Here is a 19231-nt window from a genome sequence, read left to right on the forward strand (position 1 = left end):
GTAATATATCTTGAATAAATCAAACAGAAACAAAATTATTTTCCGAAATTTAATATATCATTTGAACAAAATGAATAGAGAATGAATTTTTTTAAGTAAGATAAAGGTTCTTCAAATAATTAAACAAAACTAAAGGTCAAATCAAATAGAAAAGATAAACTTTTTGAAATTAACTGCAAATAAGCAAATGTATATGATCGAAACTAATATTAGATTGTTTTGTTTGGATTAAGGTAAAGATTCGAGAGAGTGAATTTGAAGTGATTTGAGAAGAAAGTATAAAGAAAATAATGTTGTTTAGATTAAGATATGAAAAAAAAAATTGAAGAAAATTTATTGGAGTTTGTGAGTGATATGATGGATGAAAGAGAATTTTTAATTTGTTTAAAATATTAAAAATATAAATTTATCCTTATCTTTCAAATAATTGAAAAATAAAATAAGATGTAACTTTATATAGATTTTAGTTAACTAAAATTTTCACTACAAGAAAATTATGAAATAGAAACCAATTTTTAGAGACCAAAATAATTAGTTGCAATAGTAACTAAATTAAAGACTATTTTAGAAATTAAAACAAAAATTAGTTTCTAAATTAGTTTATATTATTGTTAAATAGTTTCTAAATTGGTATCTAATTAGCTATCAATGTTTTAACTACCAATTATTTAGTTTCTAAATTTGGTCTCTAAAACCTTGTCTGCTAATTAGATACCAATTTAGAAACTATTTAATAATAATAAAAACTAATTTAGAAACCAATTTTTGTTTTAGTTTCTAAAATAGTTTCTAATTTAGTTACTATTGTAACTAATTATTTTGGTCTCTAAAAATTGGTTTCTATTTCATGATTTTCTTGTAATATTTGTATATTATTTTTGATACTGTTAAATATTTTTTTTTAAGAAAAACAAGTTAATTAATATTTTCGAAACATACAATAAATTTTTCAATTATAAATTAAATCTTAATATTGAAAATGGTAAAAAAAGTTTTGAAAAATAATTTAATATTATAAATATATAAAAAATTATTAATAAAATAAAATAATACTTAAATATTTATAACAATAAAAAGTTTAATAAAAAATAATTTGTATATTATTAAATTTAAATAATAATATTATTTTATATTTATATTTGTATTAAATTATAATCTTATTATATAAATTTATTTTTATTATTATCGTTAATATATATTTATAAATTATTATAATAATAAATATTTTGGGGAAAAAATAGGCTCAATTCCTTATCTAGCACCATTTACATCTTTATTTCCCTATCTAGCACCCTTTTGTTTTTATTTCCCTACCTAGCACTCTTTTATTTTTTATTTCCCTATCTAGCACCATTTTAAAAATAAATAAATGAATAATAAATAATTATTTTTTTAATAATTTTAATTTTGAATGCATTAAAAAATAAATATTTTTAATGTTTAAAATAATTAGAAATATAATTAATGAATAAATAAATGAGTTTTTACAAAATAAAAATAAAAAAGTAATAAATTAAAAATGTTTACTTTAAAATTATTATTTTTAAAAATGAAGAAAATAAAAAATTAAACTCTACAACAACATAAAAGTTGAACCTATAAACATAAATTAGTATTTATTTTTATTATTATTGATGATGTAATCATGTTAATTTCAAGTAAAAAATACGGGACATATTTATAAAAAAAACCAAAGTCAATTAGTATTAATTAATAGTGAACACATAAATAATATTGAAGTGTTTACCTAAATGCAAAATTCTAAAAAAACTAATACAAATGTTACACTTAATGCTTAAAAATATTACATTAAAAATATTTATTTTTTAATGCATTCAGTGTAGCATTAAGTGTAGCATTTGCGTTAGCTTTTTTTTAGACTTTTGCATTTAGGGTAGACACTTCAATATTATTTATGTGTTCACTATTAATTAATACTAATTGACTTTGATTTTTTTATAATTATGTCCTGTATTTTTTACTTGAAATTAACATGATTATATCATCAATAATAATAAACATAAATATTAATTTATGTTTATAGATTCAACTTTTATGTTATTGTATAGTTTAATTTTTTTATTTTCTTCATTTAAAAAAAAAATTAAACTAAACATTTTTAATTTATTACTTTTTTATTTTTATTTTGTAAAAACTCATTTATTTATTCATTAATTATATTTCTAATTATTTTAAACATTAAAAATATTTATTTTTTAATACATTCAAAATTAAAATTATTAAAAAAATAATAATTTATTATTTATTTATTTATTTTTAAAATGGTGTTAGATAGGGAAATAAAAAATAAAAAAGTGTTAGATAGGAAAATAAAAACAAAAGGGTATTAGATAGGGAAATAAAAACAAAAGGATGCTAGATAGGAAAATAAAGATGTAAATGGTGCTAGATAGGGAATTGAGCCGGAATTAATATGTATATATTTGAAGATTTTTTTATACAATTATACAATAAGGATAAAAATGTAATAATATAAAGTCACACGTCTTTCGTTTTGTTTCTTTTCAATGTAAGAAAGAGTGTTTTCATCCATTCATTTGCTTTTCTTTCACTGCAAATTAATTGAAACAAACATGAATAATCTTCGTTATTTGGTATAAGTAAACAGAGTCTCTATAGAAACAAATACTACATGAAATGAAATTGAGGTTTCTGTTTCTTGAAATACAGTATACTATTTGAAAAAAATCATACAAAAAGAAAAAAAAATATAACTAAAATTGTAATAAAATTTAAGAAAATTTTGTAAATTTTAAACAAGTTGAACAATTGAGAAAAATAGAAAAAAATTATATAAGGAAAGAAAAGAGAGAAAAGGTTAAAAAATTAATAACCATATAAAAACTATGAAAATTGAACAAAAACATACGTGTACTCAATCAATTAATGAATTAACATATATCTTTCCTATGATTAGTTGCAATAATACTCATAAGAATGAGTATTACTTAAATTGTTTGGTCAGAAATTGAAAGAAAAGGTAAACATATTATTCTCAACCACTTTCATTTTACATATATTTCAATTAATTGTCACAATTGTTTACACTACTAATTACTTTCGGAATATTCATCTTATATCTCCCAATATGTATAGGAAGGTCAATTAATGGACAACCATGTCTTATAACATTAAGCTTGATATTTTTTATTTTTTTAATTAGTTTGCTTGCATCTTTCTTTATCTCGTCTTTAAATTTAAATTCTTTTGTTAGTTATTTTCTGTTATTTGTTTTTTATATTGGGTATTTCATTAACAAGAAAAACATTCATATTTTTCATATTTTCTGACTTTTTGCTTCACTGATTTCCCATTTTCTTGAAGAGCACAAGTATGACAACGTGGTTCAGAGTTTCTTTATTTCCTTTAATCTCAATGCTTTTTTTGGAAATTGAAATTCTACTAAATGTTGCAGCTGCTTCACAATCTGTTGCAAGATGAAGGCCTCAAAAATGGAGAAGGGAGAATGTTCTTCTTCATCGGTGAAAGTTGATATTCTCAATGTATGTTCATAACAAGAACCTTATCAATAACTCACAATTAGATCCTTTCTTCACTCAAAAGAATACTCCTTCACATGGCTCTTGTCCTATTCACATGATTTTTCTCAATGAGAGTGTTATATCCTAAAGTTTTGGGATTTGATTAATATTATTGTTAGATTGTTAAGATTTAATTAGTAGATATTGAGATTTAATTAGTTAGGATTTAATTAGTAGTTTCTATCATTTATCATTTATCTTTAGTTGAGATTTAATTAACATAACTTATCTCTATCATTTGTAATCTTTAGTACTCTATAAATAGAGTATTGAACTATTATTTGAGATATGAATAATATATGCACTTTGTTTCCTTTTCTCAATTCTTTATCATTGTTCTTGTTCTTGGTATAATCGGAGGTCAGCTAAAGGTTCCCTTTATCCAAAGCCTAATCGTTCTTCAAAATCTCTTACGAGAGGACCTAGACGCTTCTACACACGATCATTCATATCAGAAATGTGTTGTTTAGTTTCTGTCAATTTGATTGAAATCCACTATATTTCTGCAATATTTTAACTAGTAGCGCAATTCCCACCTGCTGTTTGCAGTGTGAAACAATTTTAAGAACTAGGACTTTTGTATTCAAAGTGGACTCCAAAAATCAGAAAAAAAAACTTTGACATGGTTGATATTGACCGAAGACGATGAAATTTTCATATTGAATGCTAGATTTACTGATGTTCATTTACTCATACAAGTTTACCATAAACTTCTCTCTGAGTCACCTATTTTGTCCCAAGCTTATAGAAAATATAAAATAGAGATAAATGTTTTGTTTGACTAAATTAAAACTTTAAAATATGAGTCAAATGTTGACTCTCTTTCTAAAAATAATATGTTAGATGCAAACGAAAAAGTTGAACAAAGAGTATAAGAGGTGAACTACGAAATTCTCACTTCAAATTTTGAAACTAAAGAAAAATAAAATATATTGTTCAGTGGACACCAAGCAGGACATCAACTTTTGCTAACAACATTTTTTTGTGGTATGAACTTTGTAATAGTGTTGTTGGTATGACTTAACAAATTCAATATATTCAATCAATAAGTAACAATGAAAATGATAGTTAATGTTGTTGCTTTCATCTATAATTGTGTTTGTTATTGAAGTGTGAAATTAAATTGAACTCCACATCAACATCATTAACCATGTCATCTATGTTATTCACGTCTTGGTAGTGGAAATACACATAGCCAATAGTTATTGTTATCCATGTCACAAATGTCTTTCATAGATACGGTCATTAAATTATTGTTAAAACAGTCATCAAAATATTTTCTTAAAATACTTCTTTAATATCATTTTATATTACATTTTTTGCAAAAACTTAAATTTAGGTTTTAGATTAGGGATAAGGTTTGTTGGATCGAGTGCTTAACATTAGGCCAAAAACTATAATTGATAGTCATGACACAATTCTTTTTATTTAAGAGCATAATAGTCCAAACATTTTTTATTTTATATTTTTTTATCAGCAAAGAATAAATAAAATAAAATTAGACACTTTAGGAGTGTCTCAACCCTTATACAAAACACCAAAAACAAGTTTCTTAGCACCTAACCAGCTAAGGATCCACTAGACATTACAACACATTAACCATAAACCTACTAAATCAAGATACAAAATTTCAACAAATACAATTACATCAACCCACCAAAGAGACTACACCCTCAAACAAGACTAAAATCTAACTACTAAACAAGATCTTTGACAGCAGGCTGAAGAGCTCCAAATAACCAACTGTCAACATCAACAAATTGATCCTATGAGGAGGATATATAAACCCAAAAACATGCATAAAACACAATTTGATTGTCCAAACATGTCACAATTTGATTATGACTTGGTCCACCTATCGAGACAATTCAATTTATACCTAGATCTATTTTCTTTTGTTTTCATCTTCCGCTTTGAAGGAAAAACCTACCTCAACATAGTATCCTTCCTTTCTATTCTCCCCATTTAACCTTTCCTTAAGATTTAAGACATCGATTTTCCCTAGCCAACATATAAACCCCCAAACTACCTTTTGGTGGTTCTCCAAACAAAAACGATATAAGGCAATCAAAATGTTATCTCCAAACATAACATAACAAGACCCACACCTTGTTATTGTACCATCTTTTATCCACCTATGACTAAGTATCTATACAACTAGTTAACCATGTAACTAAACTCTACCCTCTCTTACATGTTCATGAGTGCAAACCCTCAAACTCTGAATTTGAACCCTCAAAGATGGATAGATACACGTGGTCTTTATATAAAAGACAGATCCAACATGATACACTTCCGTATAAATATAAATGTGGTCTTTATATACGTTAATAATGTTTGTCACTTTAAAACGTATTACTTGAATATAACACTTGTATAAGTGACACCAGGTGCATACCAGTGGCACATGAAGAAAAAAAGAAGTTAAAATTAGCAAAAACTGAGAAATTTAGGTGGTAGATTGCAGAATTTCAGTTAAACCTACACTAAAATACATACATATATTGATAAAATGTCATTATTTGGAAGAAGTGATCCAGCAGTTGAAATTAATTGTGTAACATACAAAAAAGAACATAATCATCGTATGCTACTCATGAAACAGTTGAAATTTAATGAAATCTGTTTAATAAAAACCAAAGTAGTTACAAACAAACCTTAAAACTAACCAGAAGACATGATGAAAAAAACCGCAAAACCTGATTAAAGTGTTGGCAGTTAGGATTGAGTTAAACGTTTGGTACCATCACAAAGCTCAACTATAAAACTGCATGCATTCCCGAAATCATTATCATATTCATACGAAAATATTGGAATAACACTACACATTTCTCTGCACCAACACAAACTTAATCATAGCCATGTCGGACGGCGTCGCAGAATCCATCAACATCACCGGAGCACCGGAGTCTGTCCCAGTCCAGAAATGGAAGGTCCACCACTCTTTGTCTTTCTCTTCATAATCCTGAAAATCTCGTGCATTTTTTCATATTTTCTGACTTTTTGCTTATCTGGTTTGCTTGCAGAAATATGCGAGCAATTTGAATGACGCTAGGAATGCCCATTTTCTTGAAGAGCACAAGTATGACAACTTGGTTCATAGAGCTTCTTTTATTTCCTTTAATCTTAATGATTTTCTTGGAAATGAAAATGTACTAAACATGTTCTAAGAATCTGTGACTAGATTATTGGGTGAAGGAAAAAATGTTGCAGCTGCTCCACAATCTGTGGCAAGTATTCAACCATGGATACAGGCCGCAAAAATGGAGAAGGGAGAATGTTCTTCTTCATCCGTGAAAGTTGATATTCTCAATGTATACTCACAGCAAGAACCTTACCATATTGTTTGTTACTTCTACTTTTACATGTTTTCTAAAATTCACCTTGCTTTCAATGAAAATTATTTCAGGATTCATCTGATGATGGGCTCCCTCAACCTTTTGAGTCCCTACCACCTCCTACTTCCCATCTGGAAGAGGTAACGAAAGTTGCTGCATTTGAACCGATTCGTCAAACAGGGTTGATGAGGAATGACTCCGAGAAAGAAAGGATTAAAGCAGCAGAGGCCTCAAGAAAGTTCTGGGAAGGAGTTTCACGATGGAAGCAAACTGTTTGCAATGTATACTCACAGATCGAAACATGCCATGTTGTTTTTAATTTCATTCTGTATGCTTTCTAAAGTTCCACCTGCTTTCAATGAAACATTGTTTCAGGATTTATCTCAAGGTTGGCTTCCTAAAACTCGTGTTCAACAACAAGATAGCAATTTGAACAGTGCAATTGCATCTTCCATTCAGGTTTTTGAATACTCATTATATTTGTACTGTTGAGTTTCTTCTTTCCAATCTTTCTGATTCTTTAAGCTGTGTTGAATTTAGACGGAGAACAAAGAGAAAGCAGTACCTAAGCTTCTAGTAAAAGAGGATGATCTTGGAGTTCATGATTTAGTAGACAAGAAAAAGAAAACCAACAGTAGCAGAAACCAACTAGAGGTGTATATTCTGTAAGCTCTATCGTATTTTTCAGAGACATATACAAGATGAGTTGTTATTGTTACTATAAAAAGAAAAAATGTTGCCCTTTGAGGTTTTTGTATATTCATTTCAGTTGTAGAACTCAATATCTGTCCACTTCTATGCCCTTAAACTTTTTGATATGCTTTGATTCTTGCCTGTGATGATGGCTGTGTGATCAAGGTTTTGCTTGTCATAATTTTTTTCAGGTCCCTGACCCTCAAGTGTCACAAGCTGTTGAAGAATCGCAGAAATGGTAATACATTATTTGTTGATGAGTTTCTGAGCTGTTGGCTTTGTTCCTGCCCTTACTTGTGACATGAATATTTGTTTCTGCTGTTAGTTGATATGAATATAAAGCGTAACCTTAAACCATTGGAGCTAATTAAAGGTTGCATGTATTTGACTCTTGATATTCTCTATCTATGCAAGATGGAATGGTCAATAACTCACAACACAATTAGATCCTTTCTCCACTCAAACAAATAGTTCTTGTGGCTTCTACTTCTACCTAGGCATAGAAGCATCGATTTCTCCTTCTTCTTGTCACTTCTCTTGTTAATTTTGACAGTACATTTTCCTATCATCCCAACAACCAAAGTCTTTCAAAATCAAAATCATCATTTCCTTGGATGCTCAAGCACTTTTTAGTCAATCATTGACCATCTCTTCATTGTCCACTTTTTTATTGCTTTGGAACAGCATTTGCCATGCTTTGCTTTTAGGAGTATTACTGTGTTGCGCGGCTCGTGACAGCACAGAATGCTGAAAATGTCTGGAATACAGGTTTGTGATTTTCTCTTTCCCCATTCACATGATTTCTGTCAATGGTGTAACTAAAGGTGCTGTTTAGTTTCAGTCAATTTGATTGAGATAATGATCCACTGTCACTTCTGCAATATTTTAACAGGTAGCTCAATTCCCACATGGTGTTTACAGTGTGGAACATGGCTCGTCAACATTTGAAGAACTAGGTCTTCTGTGTTCGAAGTGGACTCCAGAAAAAACTTTGACATGGATGATATTCATTGAAGACAATGGGAGGGCATCTTTTTGTGTTCATAGATATGCTCATTACTTTTCAAGTGCTATATTTTCAAATGAAATAATTGCCTATAGGACAAACATACATCATCACTTTTTCTTAATAAAGTGAAAAAGTTCGTTTCTGGTATTATAGTTTGAGATTGGTACAATAAAATGTGTGGATTCTTTCATCTTTTATTTTCTTGAGTTTATTCAGTTGAGGCTTAGGGATTGAAAGAAGAGATAAATCTCATATTTGTGTCTGCTGAAAACAAACATAAAGTCATCATGAGGTACAAACAGATACACTATGATGGCCACAGACTAAACTGAAAACAAGTTGTTGGATAGTTTAACAATGCATGTTCTTGTTATCCCGACAAAAAAATGTGTTTTTTAATGAAAAGTCAATAAAATTTTCATACTGAATGCAAAATTGTAAGTAACTCGTGTATATATATACCTCGTTAACTTAGTTATATTGAAAGAAAAAATAAAATTGAGAATGATTTAGGGTGAATTATTGAATAAATTAGGCTCAAATTTGTAAATTTTATAATTTTGTAGAAACATATTTAGTGGGAAAAGTTTCCTTTGAGCAAAACAATAATACCTGTTATCTTGATGATTAGTTATAATTCGAAATATTGAAATGATCAAGATTCACCAACCTTTGGTGAAGTTGGCCTTCGAGAAAATGCAACTCTGTTTGTTTGTGAAGTGAATCCCAGAAAAAATGTCACAGTTGATATCATTGAAGACAATGTGAGGCATTTTTTTTAATCTATAGAGATATCCTCATTATTTAGAAAAATCACTTTCCTTGACAGAAAAAAGCACTTAATATTCTTTTTTAGATATTTACTTAAACTTTTTTAGGAAAACAACAGAAAGTAAAAATAAGCTGAAAATGACTTTTTTTTATAAGTCACTTCAAATGACTTTTTTTATAAGCCACTTCAAATGACTTGTTAAAATAAATTGGTTTGGAAACTACTTTTAAAGAAAGAGACATATTTAATGAAAAAAAACATTAATTTTTGTTGTTGTAAAAATCACTTTTTTTTCATCACTTTTTTAAAACACTTGATTTTTAAGCTTAAACAAATTCACTGTGAAATGAAAGGATTTGCTATGGAACAAAAGTACATGATCATTTGATGCATCTCATTTTCTATTTCCTATTTTCATCATTCGTTTATAATACAGTGAAAAGATTATTTCTGAGATTTTAGTTTGGTAGAATGAATGCGTAGATCCTTTTATCTTTTTTATTTCTTAAATTTATTCTGTCCAAGCTAAGAGTGGAAAGAAGAGATTTATTCATATTTCAGTAACTATTCTTCAATTTGAAGAATTTAAAAAGATTCTTTTTTGCAACACAGTTTTTGATAAGTTGTGTAACCCATCTCGGGAACATAGGATCCATTTTTGGGGTGCTAATTGAGTCCTTACAGATTCAAGCATTATCAAGTTGGACAACATTGACAGAAAAGTCAGCATCATGTGATGCAGTAAAAATCACTAACTGCCAAAGCACTTGAAGAGTATTTTCAGCTTGAATTGGTTTTCACTTTGAATGGTGTTTTACTTTCTCCCTTCCCAATTTCTTGAATTAGCATCTCTCTCCTGTCATCTCCATTTTCTTGTGTCTGCTAAATATCTCAATTTGAGGAAGTGTTAAGAGGACCTGAACTTCACTACACTCATAGAGACACCAAGCCCATTTTATATCCAGTTATTGCAGTCAGTGACACTGGACTTGGTGCTTGAAAGTTACGCATAAAAGGTGTTTTTCTGATGTTATTTGGTTGAACATGTTAAGACAGAAGAAAGTATTGAATAGCAAACGGAATCAAGGGCATGAAAATGCACACAATTTTTCTGATGTTTCATTGCATGGACATAAATAGAAATGTTAGGACATTATGATATTCAATAATTAATAGCTTTTGAATAAGGGAACAAAAGTAATCAAACATTACAGTTGGTATTTACTCATTGTCAGTTTCTTTTCCTGTTCCTATCAATATACATCCCTTGCCTTTAGATTAAAATTTGAAGAAAGAATGCCTCAACATTCCAGGGGCCATAAATTTGCAAAGAAAATTTCACCTTGCATCACTCACAAAAATCGGGGTTGAGAGAATTGATTCCTCAGAAAATTGACACTAAAAGAAGAATAGAATCAAACTAGTGGTTGCTTTGTTGGTTTCTCTCTGGAGGAGGGGCTGTCCAATACTCCTTCACTGCTATCAGTATCTTTTGTCTCTCATAAGGTCCCTCTTCATGGTCTGTAATTTTGGCATCCCATTGCATTTCATCTGCAATGCTCTTCACCTTCGTCAACACATCCACATCATCTCTCAAAATGACAGTACCTTGTGGCCTCAAAATCCGGTCCATCTCTAGAAGAATGTCCACCATATCACATCTGTAACACATTAACTCAACAAATTAGCAAAGTTTCACAATTTTTTACTTATAGTCAGTTAGTCACACTGCTGGGATGAGGTGTTTCTTAGTTTTAAAGGTAACTAGAAAGAAACACAGGTCATGTTATTTAGGAATGGTTTGTGTTTAATAATTTTTAGAACTTGAGTTTATCCTAATTCAACCCCCTATTGTAATCAATGTAGACAGTGGATCTCTAATGCTCCATTCATGTTGAGGACCTGATTGGTCTAACTCAATCCCATTACATCGAGTGTGAAATTTGTAAAACTAAATATGAATATGTGGTCTAATAACAACTTGATAATTTATTGGTGAAGACAAATGTACAAATTACAATGACTAGATTATGCTCTAATATCATATTAAAATTAAAAATCATGTTCTAATATCAAATTAAATATGAGAGTAGATCTAACTTATACAGATTATTTGTCATATTAATCAGGAGATTTGTTTGTCAGTGTTACAGTAGAAAACTGATTAATTTGAGAAAGAAGATTTAGAAACATATTAGACTAAACCAGTTCTCTAGATTTGGCCATTACATCTAATTGGTTCTTAGTATTACCTGTTCTGGTAGAGGCTAAAAACGGAATCACCGTGTATGAAGTCATATGTTCTGGGGTAAGTGGACATGGCTTCACACCTGAAAGAAGACAAAAATAGTGAGTAATGGATTTTAACTATACCATCCATATACAAGAAATTTAAATTTAACTTTTATAGTACAAGAGTGGAGAAACAGTGTTCTGTCTACAGTAAAGGACAACAAAGGATAGAAAATAAGCAGTGTGTATCACATAAGCAGACATGATTTAAACTTCCATTGTCATAATGTTGCTGTCGTTGGTATGCTGTGAAAGATGGATTTTGTCACGGACACGCTACACAACACAGTATATGTACAAAATATCATGATAAAGGATACCCTAAATGAGTGTTACAAAAATTAAAAGGTAATCTTTCATAATATGGTCTGTCATTTTTTTAAGAAAATAGAAAAAATGTTATAAAAAAATGAATGACTCTCATCATATAAATCATCCAAACAAAACCATAATGTTATTATTTATATTTGTAAAAGTGTATGAACCGATCAAAATGATTTTATAATTAAATATTTAATTAGAATTTAGAAGTGTCTGATCACTGATTTTATCAGACAAGTGTTAGTGTCAGTGTGAAAAACATATTTGAACTGTGACACTTCAACTAGAAGGGGTGTACTTAATCTATAAGTGATAGGTCCTTGACCACATAAAAAGTTTCAATTTATCAACTAAGAAAATGCTTGCATGGTCATCTAATTATGCGTACAAAAATGATGTTTTTTCACTTTATCTACCTAGATTGCTTCTCTTTCAACAAACAACTCAGGTTTCCCCTGCAAAGGAAGAAAGGCATACCAGTTTTGATAGGTTCCAATCAATCCACGTTCATATACAACACCAAGGGTGTTGATTTCAGCCTCAACAGGTACAATGTTCATAACCCACAAAGGATAATCAACCAGTGCAGCTGCAAAGCCTCCCAAGTAAGCATTCATATCAAGAACATTTCTATATCTCCCACGTTCTGCTAGCTGATGGTCCAATTTTTTGTAGTATGCCACTCTCTTTTCCCATAACTGGGTGTTTTCTGTGAACATCTTAGCTGTTATTCCTTCCAAACTTTCACTCCTAATCCTTGGGGGAATTGAAGTTAGTCTATCAGGCCAATTAGACAGTCCTCCACCACTAATTTCTTTGATGTCCTTTACCTCAGGAAGTGGGATCAAACATGTATCAAGCTTAGTGTACCTGCAATGAAAAAGGCTTGGTGAAGCAAGCAACCTAAAGGAAAGTGTGCACTGAAAAAAATAGTATAATTACTATGCATTATCTTAATAAAACATTTACATTGGCCACTGATCAGAAACTATGTAAAAAAAACTTTTAGGACATTATTATAAAAATCAATAAACTTATTATACATAATAGTTTATAATTAGAGAACAAACTGTACACTAGATAGACTATTTTCTCTCAGAAAAGAACATTACATCGGAGGGGCAAAAGAAGAATATTATCATCTTCTGAACTGCTCAATAAGATGATGGAACTTTCAGAAATGTAGTAAGGAACAACGAAGAATATGCAATACAAGCTTAAGGAGCTAGGTGGCACCACATAGTGTATCAAACATAGGTTTACTAACTAAAGCTGACATCTGCCAGAGCACATTGTGCTTCCAAGTCTCTTTATCATCCAACTAGTTTTGGTATCATTGCTAAGTTCTCTTTGGCATCAAAAACAGTTTTCTTTTTTTCTTTTGACAAGATACACAACAAAAGGTGCTCAAAAGCCAAAACCTATAGCACAAGAAAAGCAGCCAACACATGTACCAAAAAGGGAGCCAAAACACCGAGATGTTTGATTTATCATTTTGTGTTTTAACTTTTAAGATTCATCTCTTTTGAAGAGTAAAGTAACTAATATTAGTAGTTGATAGAAAAAATTAATAGTCAATAATGTGTATATATGTATATATATACACACACATCATAAATCATGCATGTATTAGAATATTACCAGATAATTTTTTTATCAACAAATTAAATTAACTCCCTTTGATGAGACATATCTGTACTTCTAATTACAAGCAGAAAACAACTTTCTATTATTTTTATAACTTCATTTTCTACCTTCATTGTTTCTTGGATAAATCTTTTAAAATAGAAAAACAAGATTGCATTTTGTAACTAAAATAAAAGTAGAAACTGTTTTCTTCCAACCAAACTATGATAATTATCAATTTACCAGTCCAATATGTTAATCTAGTTAGTTCAACTGATGAGCCTTGATGAGATGAATATGAAATCTGAAAAATGTGATATTACCATGCTGTGTCTGGATCCTGTGCCTCATTACAGAAGGGTCTACCAGTCTTGAAGATCTTTCGCTTGAGTTTGCAATGTGCATGATTGGTTGGCTTCTGCCATATTGCAAGGTCGTCCTTCTGCACCAACTTTTTCCAGCATAGACTCTTTGCCACATCCTCAATTTCATCCTGTTCATCTTTGAGACTCTCACGAGTTCTTTCCCACCCTCTCCAGTGTTTCTCATAGTTTATTGGTGGCCCTGATAGAATCCAATACCCCCCTGGACGTAACACTCTATCTACTTCAGTCAAGTATTCTCCATCTGCCAAGACCACAAACAATGCACTGTCACCTTCACACACACAAAATCATTGGCAGTCTAAGAAAAACTCTACAAAATATAGATATGAACTGATTTTAATTTATAGAAAAAGTTTAATCAATTCAACTTTCTATTCTTTTACACTCACTGAAAAGTTTATCAAAGTATGAGCTTAGAGTATTCAGGGACTAAAGGGTGTACCATACTTGCCCCAAGGAATGAGGCACCGTGAACAATGAGCCATGTCAAAGGCCCTTGAAGGGTATGGAAGCCTGATTGAAGCAAGAATTCCAATCAATGCAGGAACACCTCGTTCAAGAGCAAATTGAACCTGTGATATATGAGTATCTCTTGGTGCAAATGACACTGTTAAAATGTCACGTGATAGAAGATAAGCTCCAAAGCTTGCAACCTGAATTTTAATTTAAATATCACAAACAAAAATTCTATATATGAGTTTTAAAGATATTAATACAAAAATCAATAATTTCATCATATAAAATAAGTATGAGCACATGATAATAAAATTATTATTTTCATTATTTGTTGGAAGGTGTGTGGTATGGAGGGGTGAACTGGTGAAGTCTTGGGCAAGTAACTGATAGATTAGGAAAAGGAATGCATGATTGAGATGGTTAGGTTGCAATGTGTCAATTTCCTATTGTGCTTTTCACTCACTTATTCTTCAACAAACAACTTCAAGACACAAACAGAAAAGCAGGTTATGATTGCCATAAAGTGAACCAAAAGCAAGTTTGGACTGTTTGGTAATTTAATATTGCAAGATCTAGTTATACCATTAAGCCAAAAAAGGCACATGCTTTCAAATGAATACAACAAGAGAGAAAATTTTATAACTCAATGATTATGCTTTACTTCGATTTGAAGGGAAAAATTGAAGATTTTTTGCAAAACCATTCTTGATTATTCTCTTTTTCCCTTTGAGAAAAAGAAAAGTGAGAAAAGGTAAAATTTTATACAATTAAATACGCATATATTTGTACCCATTTATAATGATAGAGATCTCAAACAGCTTGACATTTTAACTTATTTATTTTCTCATACCAAATAGAAAATGAAAAAAAAAGGGTAACTAGGGACAAATAAGATCTCATCAAAACTCAATTTTTTACTACTATACTCCTTAGGAAATTTCGTCCAACATTTAAAAAATGACGACCACAAGAATAAAATATTCCAAAAATACCCATTGTTATCTCAACTATTCCATATACGAGTGAAAATAAGTCAACTCACTTAGGAACTTTCGTCAAAGGCATTGTATTTATTTATTAAAAATATAATGAAATTATGAGCTTATTTAAAACCTTAATTCAGATAATGATATATACAAGGGTTGGGACACTATTCATTGTTGATAAAAAAAAATAAGCTTATTTAAAAAAATAATTAAAAAATATATATAATAAATAAATAGGCTAGTATGTCCTAACTCACCATGTTTCCATATATAAAAATATATATATAAAAAATTGAAATGATAATTTTGCAAAAAGAATATACAAGTAAACATCCCAACTACATATTTAATATCAAGATGAACCTGCATTCTCATTTCAGTTTTTTAAAATGAAAAATCAAATTATTCCAAAAATTCATCATAAAAAAGGAAGGGGAAATACCATCCGTGCACAATAAGAAAAAACTAAGAATAAAAGTAAACCCGGTTCATCATAAACCCGGTGTACTCAACCTTCCTCAATGAATCATCATAAACCTAAAATTTTCTACCCTCCAAAATTCTATAAAAAATTGTACCAATTTTCAAGATTTTAAGTGAGAATTTCTTGAAAGAGTATCAATGAAATGAAATTATTCTAGTCAATATTTCTTGACATTTTAAATACATATTTCGTATTATTTAAAAATAAAGAGTGATTTTTATACAATTGTTTGCTAAGATTTAAATACTAGTCTTGCATTGAAAGTGTTAGAAATTTTGTTAATTATGCATCGAGCATAGCCGAATGACAAATACTGGGGTTAATGCATGATATTAAGGAATGGCTTCGGCTTAGTAAAAAAAATCAGTGGTAAGAAAAAAGCGTTTGAGACGGAACCGGGTCGGAAAGAGGCGAACCAGGATTCCGGTTCAAGAAATAACATCCACGTACCCCACAACCGGTGTCGATAGCGGTTCGGATAGACCCATCTCGGAGATTAATAAGCTTTCCGAGTTCATCAATGTAGCGATCTGCGCCACGCGGAAACATGGTTCCACCACCGGGGAACCTGAACCGGTCCCCCTCGAACCGGACCCAGTTCTGGCCCTTCTTCTCCACGGTCAACTCCTTGTGCGGCGCGTTCGCAAACCACGCGGCGTCGCGGCTCGCCGGCCACCGCAGCGGCTGTTTGTATCCGTACGGCGCCGGAATCCGGCATCGGAGGACATCCTCCGCCGCCGGACAGTGCCGCTCACGGTAGGCGAGTCGGGCTCTCGGGAACTGGAGTGACCGGTTCTGGTCCTCGCAGGGGGTGTACTCGGAAAAGGACCACCCGCAGGGCGGAAGGTGAGGCCCACGCGCCGCCGTGGGAGGCGGGTCCGGGATGTTGTGGCTAGCGGCGAATTCGAGGTGGGTCAATGATGGGACGGTGGAGGTGGTGGTGGTGGAGTTGCTGTTGAAGCAGATGGAGGAGGAGGTGGCGGCGGTAGTGGCGGCGGTGGGGTAATTGTGCCATAGACCAAGGAAGTAAAAGAGGGTGAAGAGGAAGGTGGCGAAGGTGAGGAGGTAGATGTTGGTGAATAAAGCATTTGGTTTTTTTGAAGTGCAATTTAAGAATTGGGTTAAGAAGTTATTAGTGTTTGCCATGGTTTCTGAGTTTCTTCTTGAGTTGAAGTGCTTCAAGAGAGAGAGAAGTGATGAGGTGATGAAGAAGAAGTTAAGTTGAGATGATGAACTACTATTGGTTGTTGATCATTGGTTAGAGAATGAGAGTAGGTTGAATTTTTTGCAACACTTTCTGCTTGAATTTTTATGGTGGAGTTGATGCCAAATCTCTTTTCTTTTCCTCAATTTGGTCTTTTCATTTTGCTATATAAATAATTAAATATCAAGTTGATTTTGTTAAAATATCTTTTAAGATTGGAAAATGATGTATAGATAACACTGTGGTAGTAGTGGTTTAGAAAAAGAGAGGGGATATCAACTCTATTTGGTTTTTCAATGAAAATATATGTATTTTTTTACAAATATGTAAAGTTGAGTTTTAATGCTTTTTAAAATATTTTTCTTTATGATTTTCCACTACACTATTTTATTTGTGAAAGCTTTTTATATTTACTGCTTTTTAATATTTCATACGTGATTTAAATCATTATTTCTCTTTAAACTGTATTATTTAAATTACTTAGTGACCGAAAATAATACATTTCAAAAATTTTAAAAAGGACTAAAAATATATCAAAGAATATATATATAAAGAGATGAAAAAAATAACTTTTTAATATAGAATGAGGTTGAATTGAGTCTCCCAACTTTAGAATATAAATAATTGATAACTAAAATTTTGGTAGCTAATTTGCACTACAAGAAAATCATCCAATGAAAATTAATTTTAGAGATAAAAAAATAGTTAGTTGTTATATTGACTAAATTAGAGACCATTTTAAAAACTAAATTTTTTTTGGGTTTCTAAATTAGTTTCTATTATTACTAAATAGTTTCTAAATTGATATCTAATTATCGATCAAAGTTTTTGTTACCAAATTTAGAATCTAAATAATTAGTAGTTAAAATCTTGGTAGTTAATTAAATACCAATTTAGAAACTATTTAACTATAATATAAACTAATTTAGAAACAAACAAAAAAATTAGTCTCTAAAATGACCTCTAATTTAGTTAATATAGTAACTAATTATTTTTTTTGTCTAAAATTAGTTTCTATTTGATGATTTTCTTGTAGTGTAGATACCAATTTAGAAACTATTTATCAATAATATAAATTAATTTAGATACCAATAGTTCTTTTTAATCTATAAAATAGTATCTAATTAAGTTAATATAGAAATTAATAATTTTTTGTCCCTAAAATTGATTTCTATTTCTAGTTAATGATTTTATAGTAATGTTACAACGAGTGTTCGCACCTTTCCAGGTTAACACCTTCTTAACCTCCATTGAGATTAAGAACACTCTCAAAGAGAGCATAAACAAAGCTCATAAGGGTAACTTTTTTTCTAGATTTGCCTTACTTTCGTTCTTCACTTCCAATCCCTTTATATAACCTTTTTTGAATTTGTCCTTTGATACTTGAATTGATATTGCACTATCTTCATATTTTCATCTTTTTTATGTTAGACACAGAAAACAAAAAAGCTTGGATTTGTAATCTCTCAATTTATTTCTGCTTCAAATTTGTTTAAAAAACTAATTTAAAAATATTTGCAATATAGGTTAGCAAAAACAAATCAAAACATAATCAAAAAATATTTTCCTTCTAAATAGTACATGATACTGAAAACAAAGTACTTGAGATTTAAAAAATTTCAAATTATTTATATTTAGAAATTTTGTAGAGATATTCACAATATTTTAAAAGATATTTTTAAACTTAATGTGAACAAATATGTTTAAGAAAAGATGGATTTTAGAGATATACTAAAAACATGGTCAAATAAAGTCATTCCACAAAACATAAAAATGGAATTATTTTCGTTTTTAGATATAATATCTCTTTGATTGAACATGTTTTTAGTAAATATATGTATTCCCAAGATTTTGTTTAACTGTTATAATAAAAACTTGTTACTCGATCAACACGTTCATCAAACTTTCTAGCATGAACAAAATCATACCAATGTATTGCAATTGTACAAAACATTATTAGAACCTACAAAATTCAAATAAATTATTTATATTTTTTTTATCGCTAATAGCAAGTTAATAAATAAATGTGAACCACTTCAGGGGTAGTTCAACCCTTGTACAAAGGAAACAAAATCTAGCATCTGACTATAATTACCAAACT

At 30.1% G+C, this 19231-nt stretch overlaps 2 protein-coding genes across 2 annotated transcripts; one reads left to right on the top strand and one right to left on the bottom strand.

Annotated features, from left to right (window-relative positions):
* Positions 1-6367: 6367 nt before the first annotated feature.
* Positions 6368-8743, top strand: LOC137818999 (plant UBX domain-containing protein 9-like). The gene is made up of 9 exons (XM_068622689.1): positions 6368-6496; positions 6590-6645; positions 6748-6877; positions 6973-7182; positions 7277-7360; positions 7442-7555; positions 7786-7832; positions 8279-8362; positions 8487-8743. Exons 1-8 carry the CDS (start codon positions 6425-6427, stop codon positions 8343-8345), a joined length of 780 nt encoding a protein of 259 aa, XP_068478790.1. The 5' UTR covers positions 6368-6424; the 3' UTR covers positions 8346-8362; positions 8487-8743.
* Positions 8744-10536: 1793 nt separating this feature from the next.
* On the bottom strand, positions 10537-17279 carry LOC137818304 (probable methyltransferase PMT15). The gene is made up of 6 exons (XM_068621636.1): positions 16377-17279; positions 14443-14653; positions 13938-14241; positions 12466-12858; positions 11628-11705; positions 10537-11036 (listed from the first exon to the last, which is right to left on the bottom strand). The coding sequence occupies exons 1-6, from the start codon at positions 17070-17072 to the stop codon at positions 10796-10798; spliced, it is 1923 nt and encodes a 640-aa protein (XP_068477737.1). The 5' UTR covers positions 17073-17279; the 3' UTR covers positions 10537-10795.
* Positions 17280-19231: the final 1952 nt, after the last annotated feature.

This window comes from Phaseolus vulgaris, chromosome 10 (genome assembly GCF_000499845.2).
Source record: "Phaseolus vulgaris cultivar G19833 chromosome 10, P. vulgaris v2.0, whole genome shotgun sequence".
Taxonomy (NCBI): domain Eukaryota; kingdom Viridiplantae; phylum Streptophyta; class Magnoliopsida; order Fabales; family Fabaceae; genus Phaseolus; species Phaseolus vulgaris.

Bases quoted from the DNA above. Each gene is read 5' to 3' on its own strand.
- LOC137818304 (XM_068621636.1), bottom strand. From the start codon at position 17,072: ATGGCAAACACTAATAACTTCTTAACCCAATTCTTAAATTGCACTTCA. The intron at 14,242-14,442 runs GTACACCCTTTA...TGGTCTTGGCAG, and splicing joins CATTCCTTGGGGCAAGTATG to ATGGAGAATACTTGACTGAA. The intron at 11,037-11,627 runs GTAATACTAAGA...AATGTGTTACAG, and splicing joins TTTAGCCTCTACCAGAACAG to ATGTGATATGGTGGACATTC.
- LOC137818999 (XM_068622689.1), top strand. From the start codon at position 6,425: ATGTCGGACGGCGTCGCAGAATCCATCAACATCACCGGAGCACCGGAG. The intron at 6,497-6,589 runs GTCCACCACTCT...GTTTGCTTGCAG, and splicing joins TCCCAGTCCAGAAATGGAAG to AAATATGCGAGCAATTTGAA. The intron at 7,833-8,278 runs GTAATACATTAT...GCTTTGGAACAG, and splicing joins GTTGAAGAATCGCAGAAATG to CATTTGCCATGCTTTGCTTT.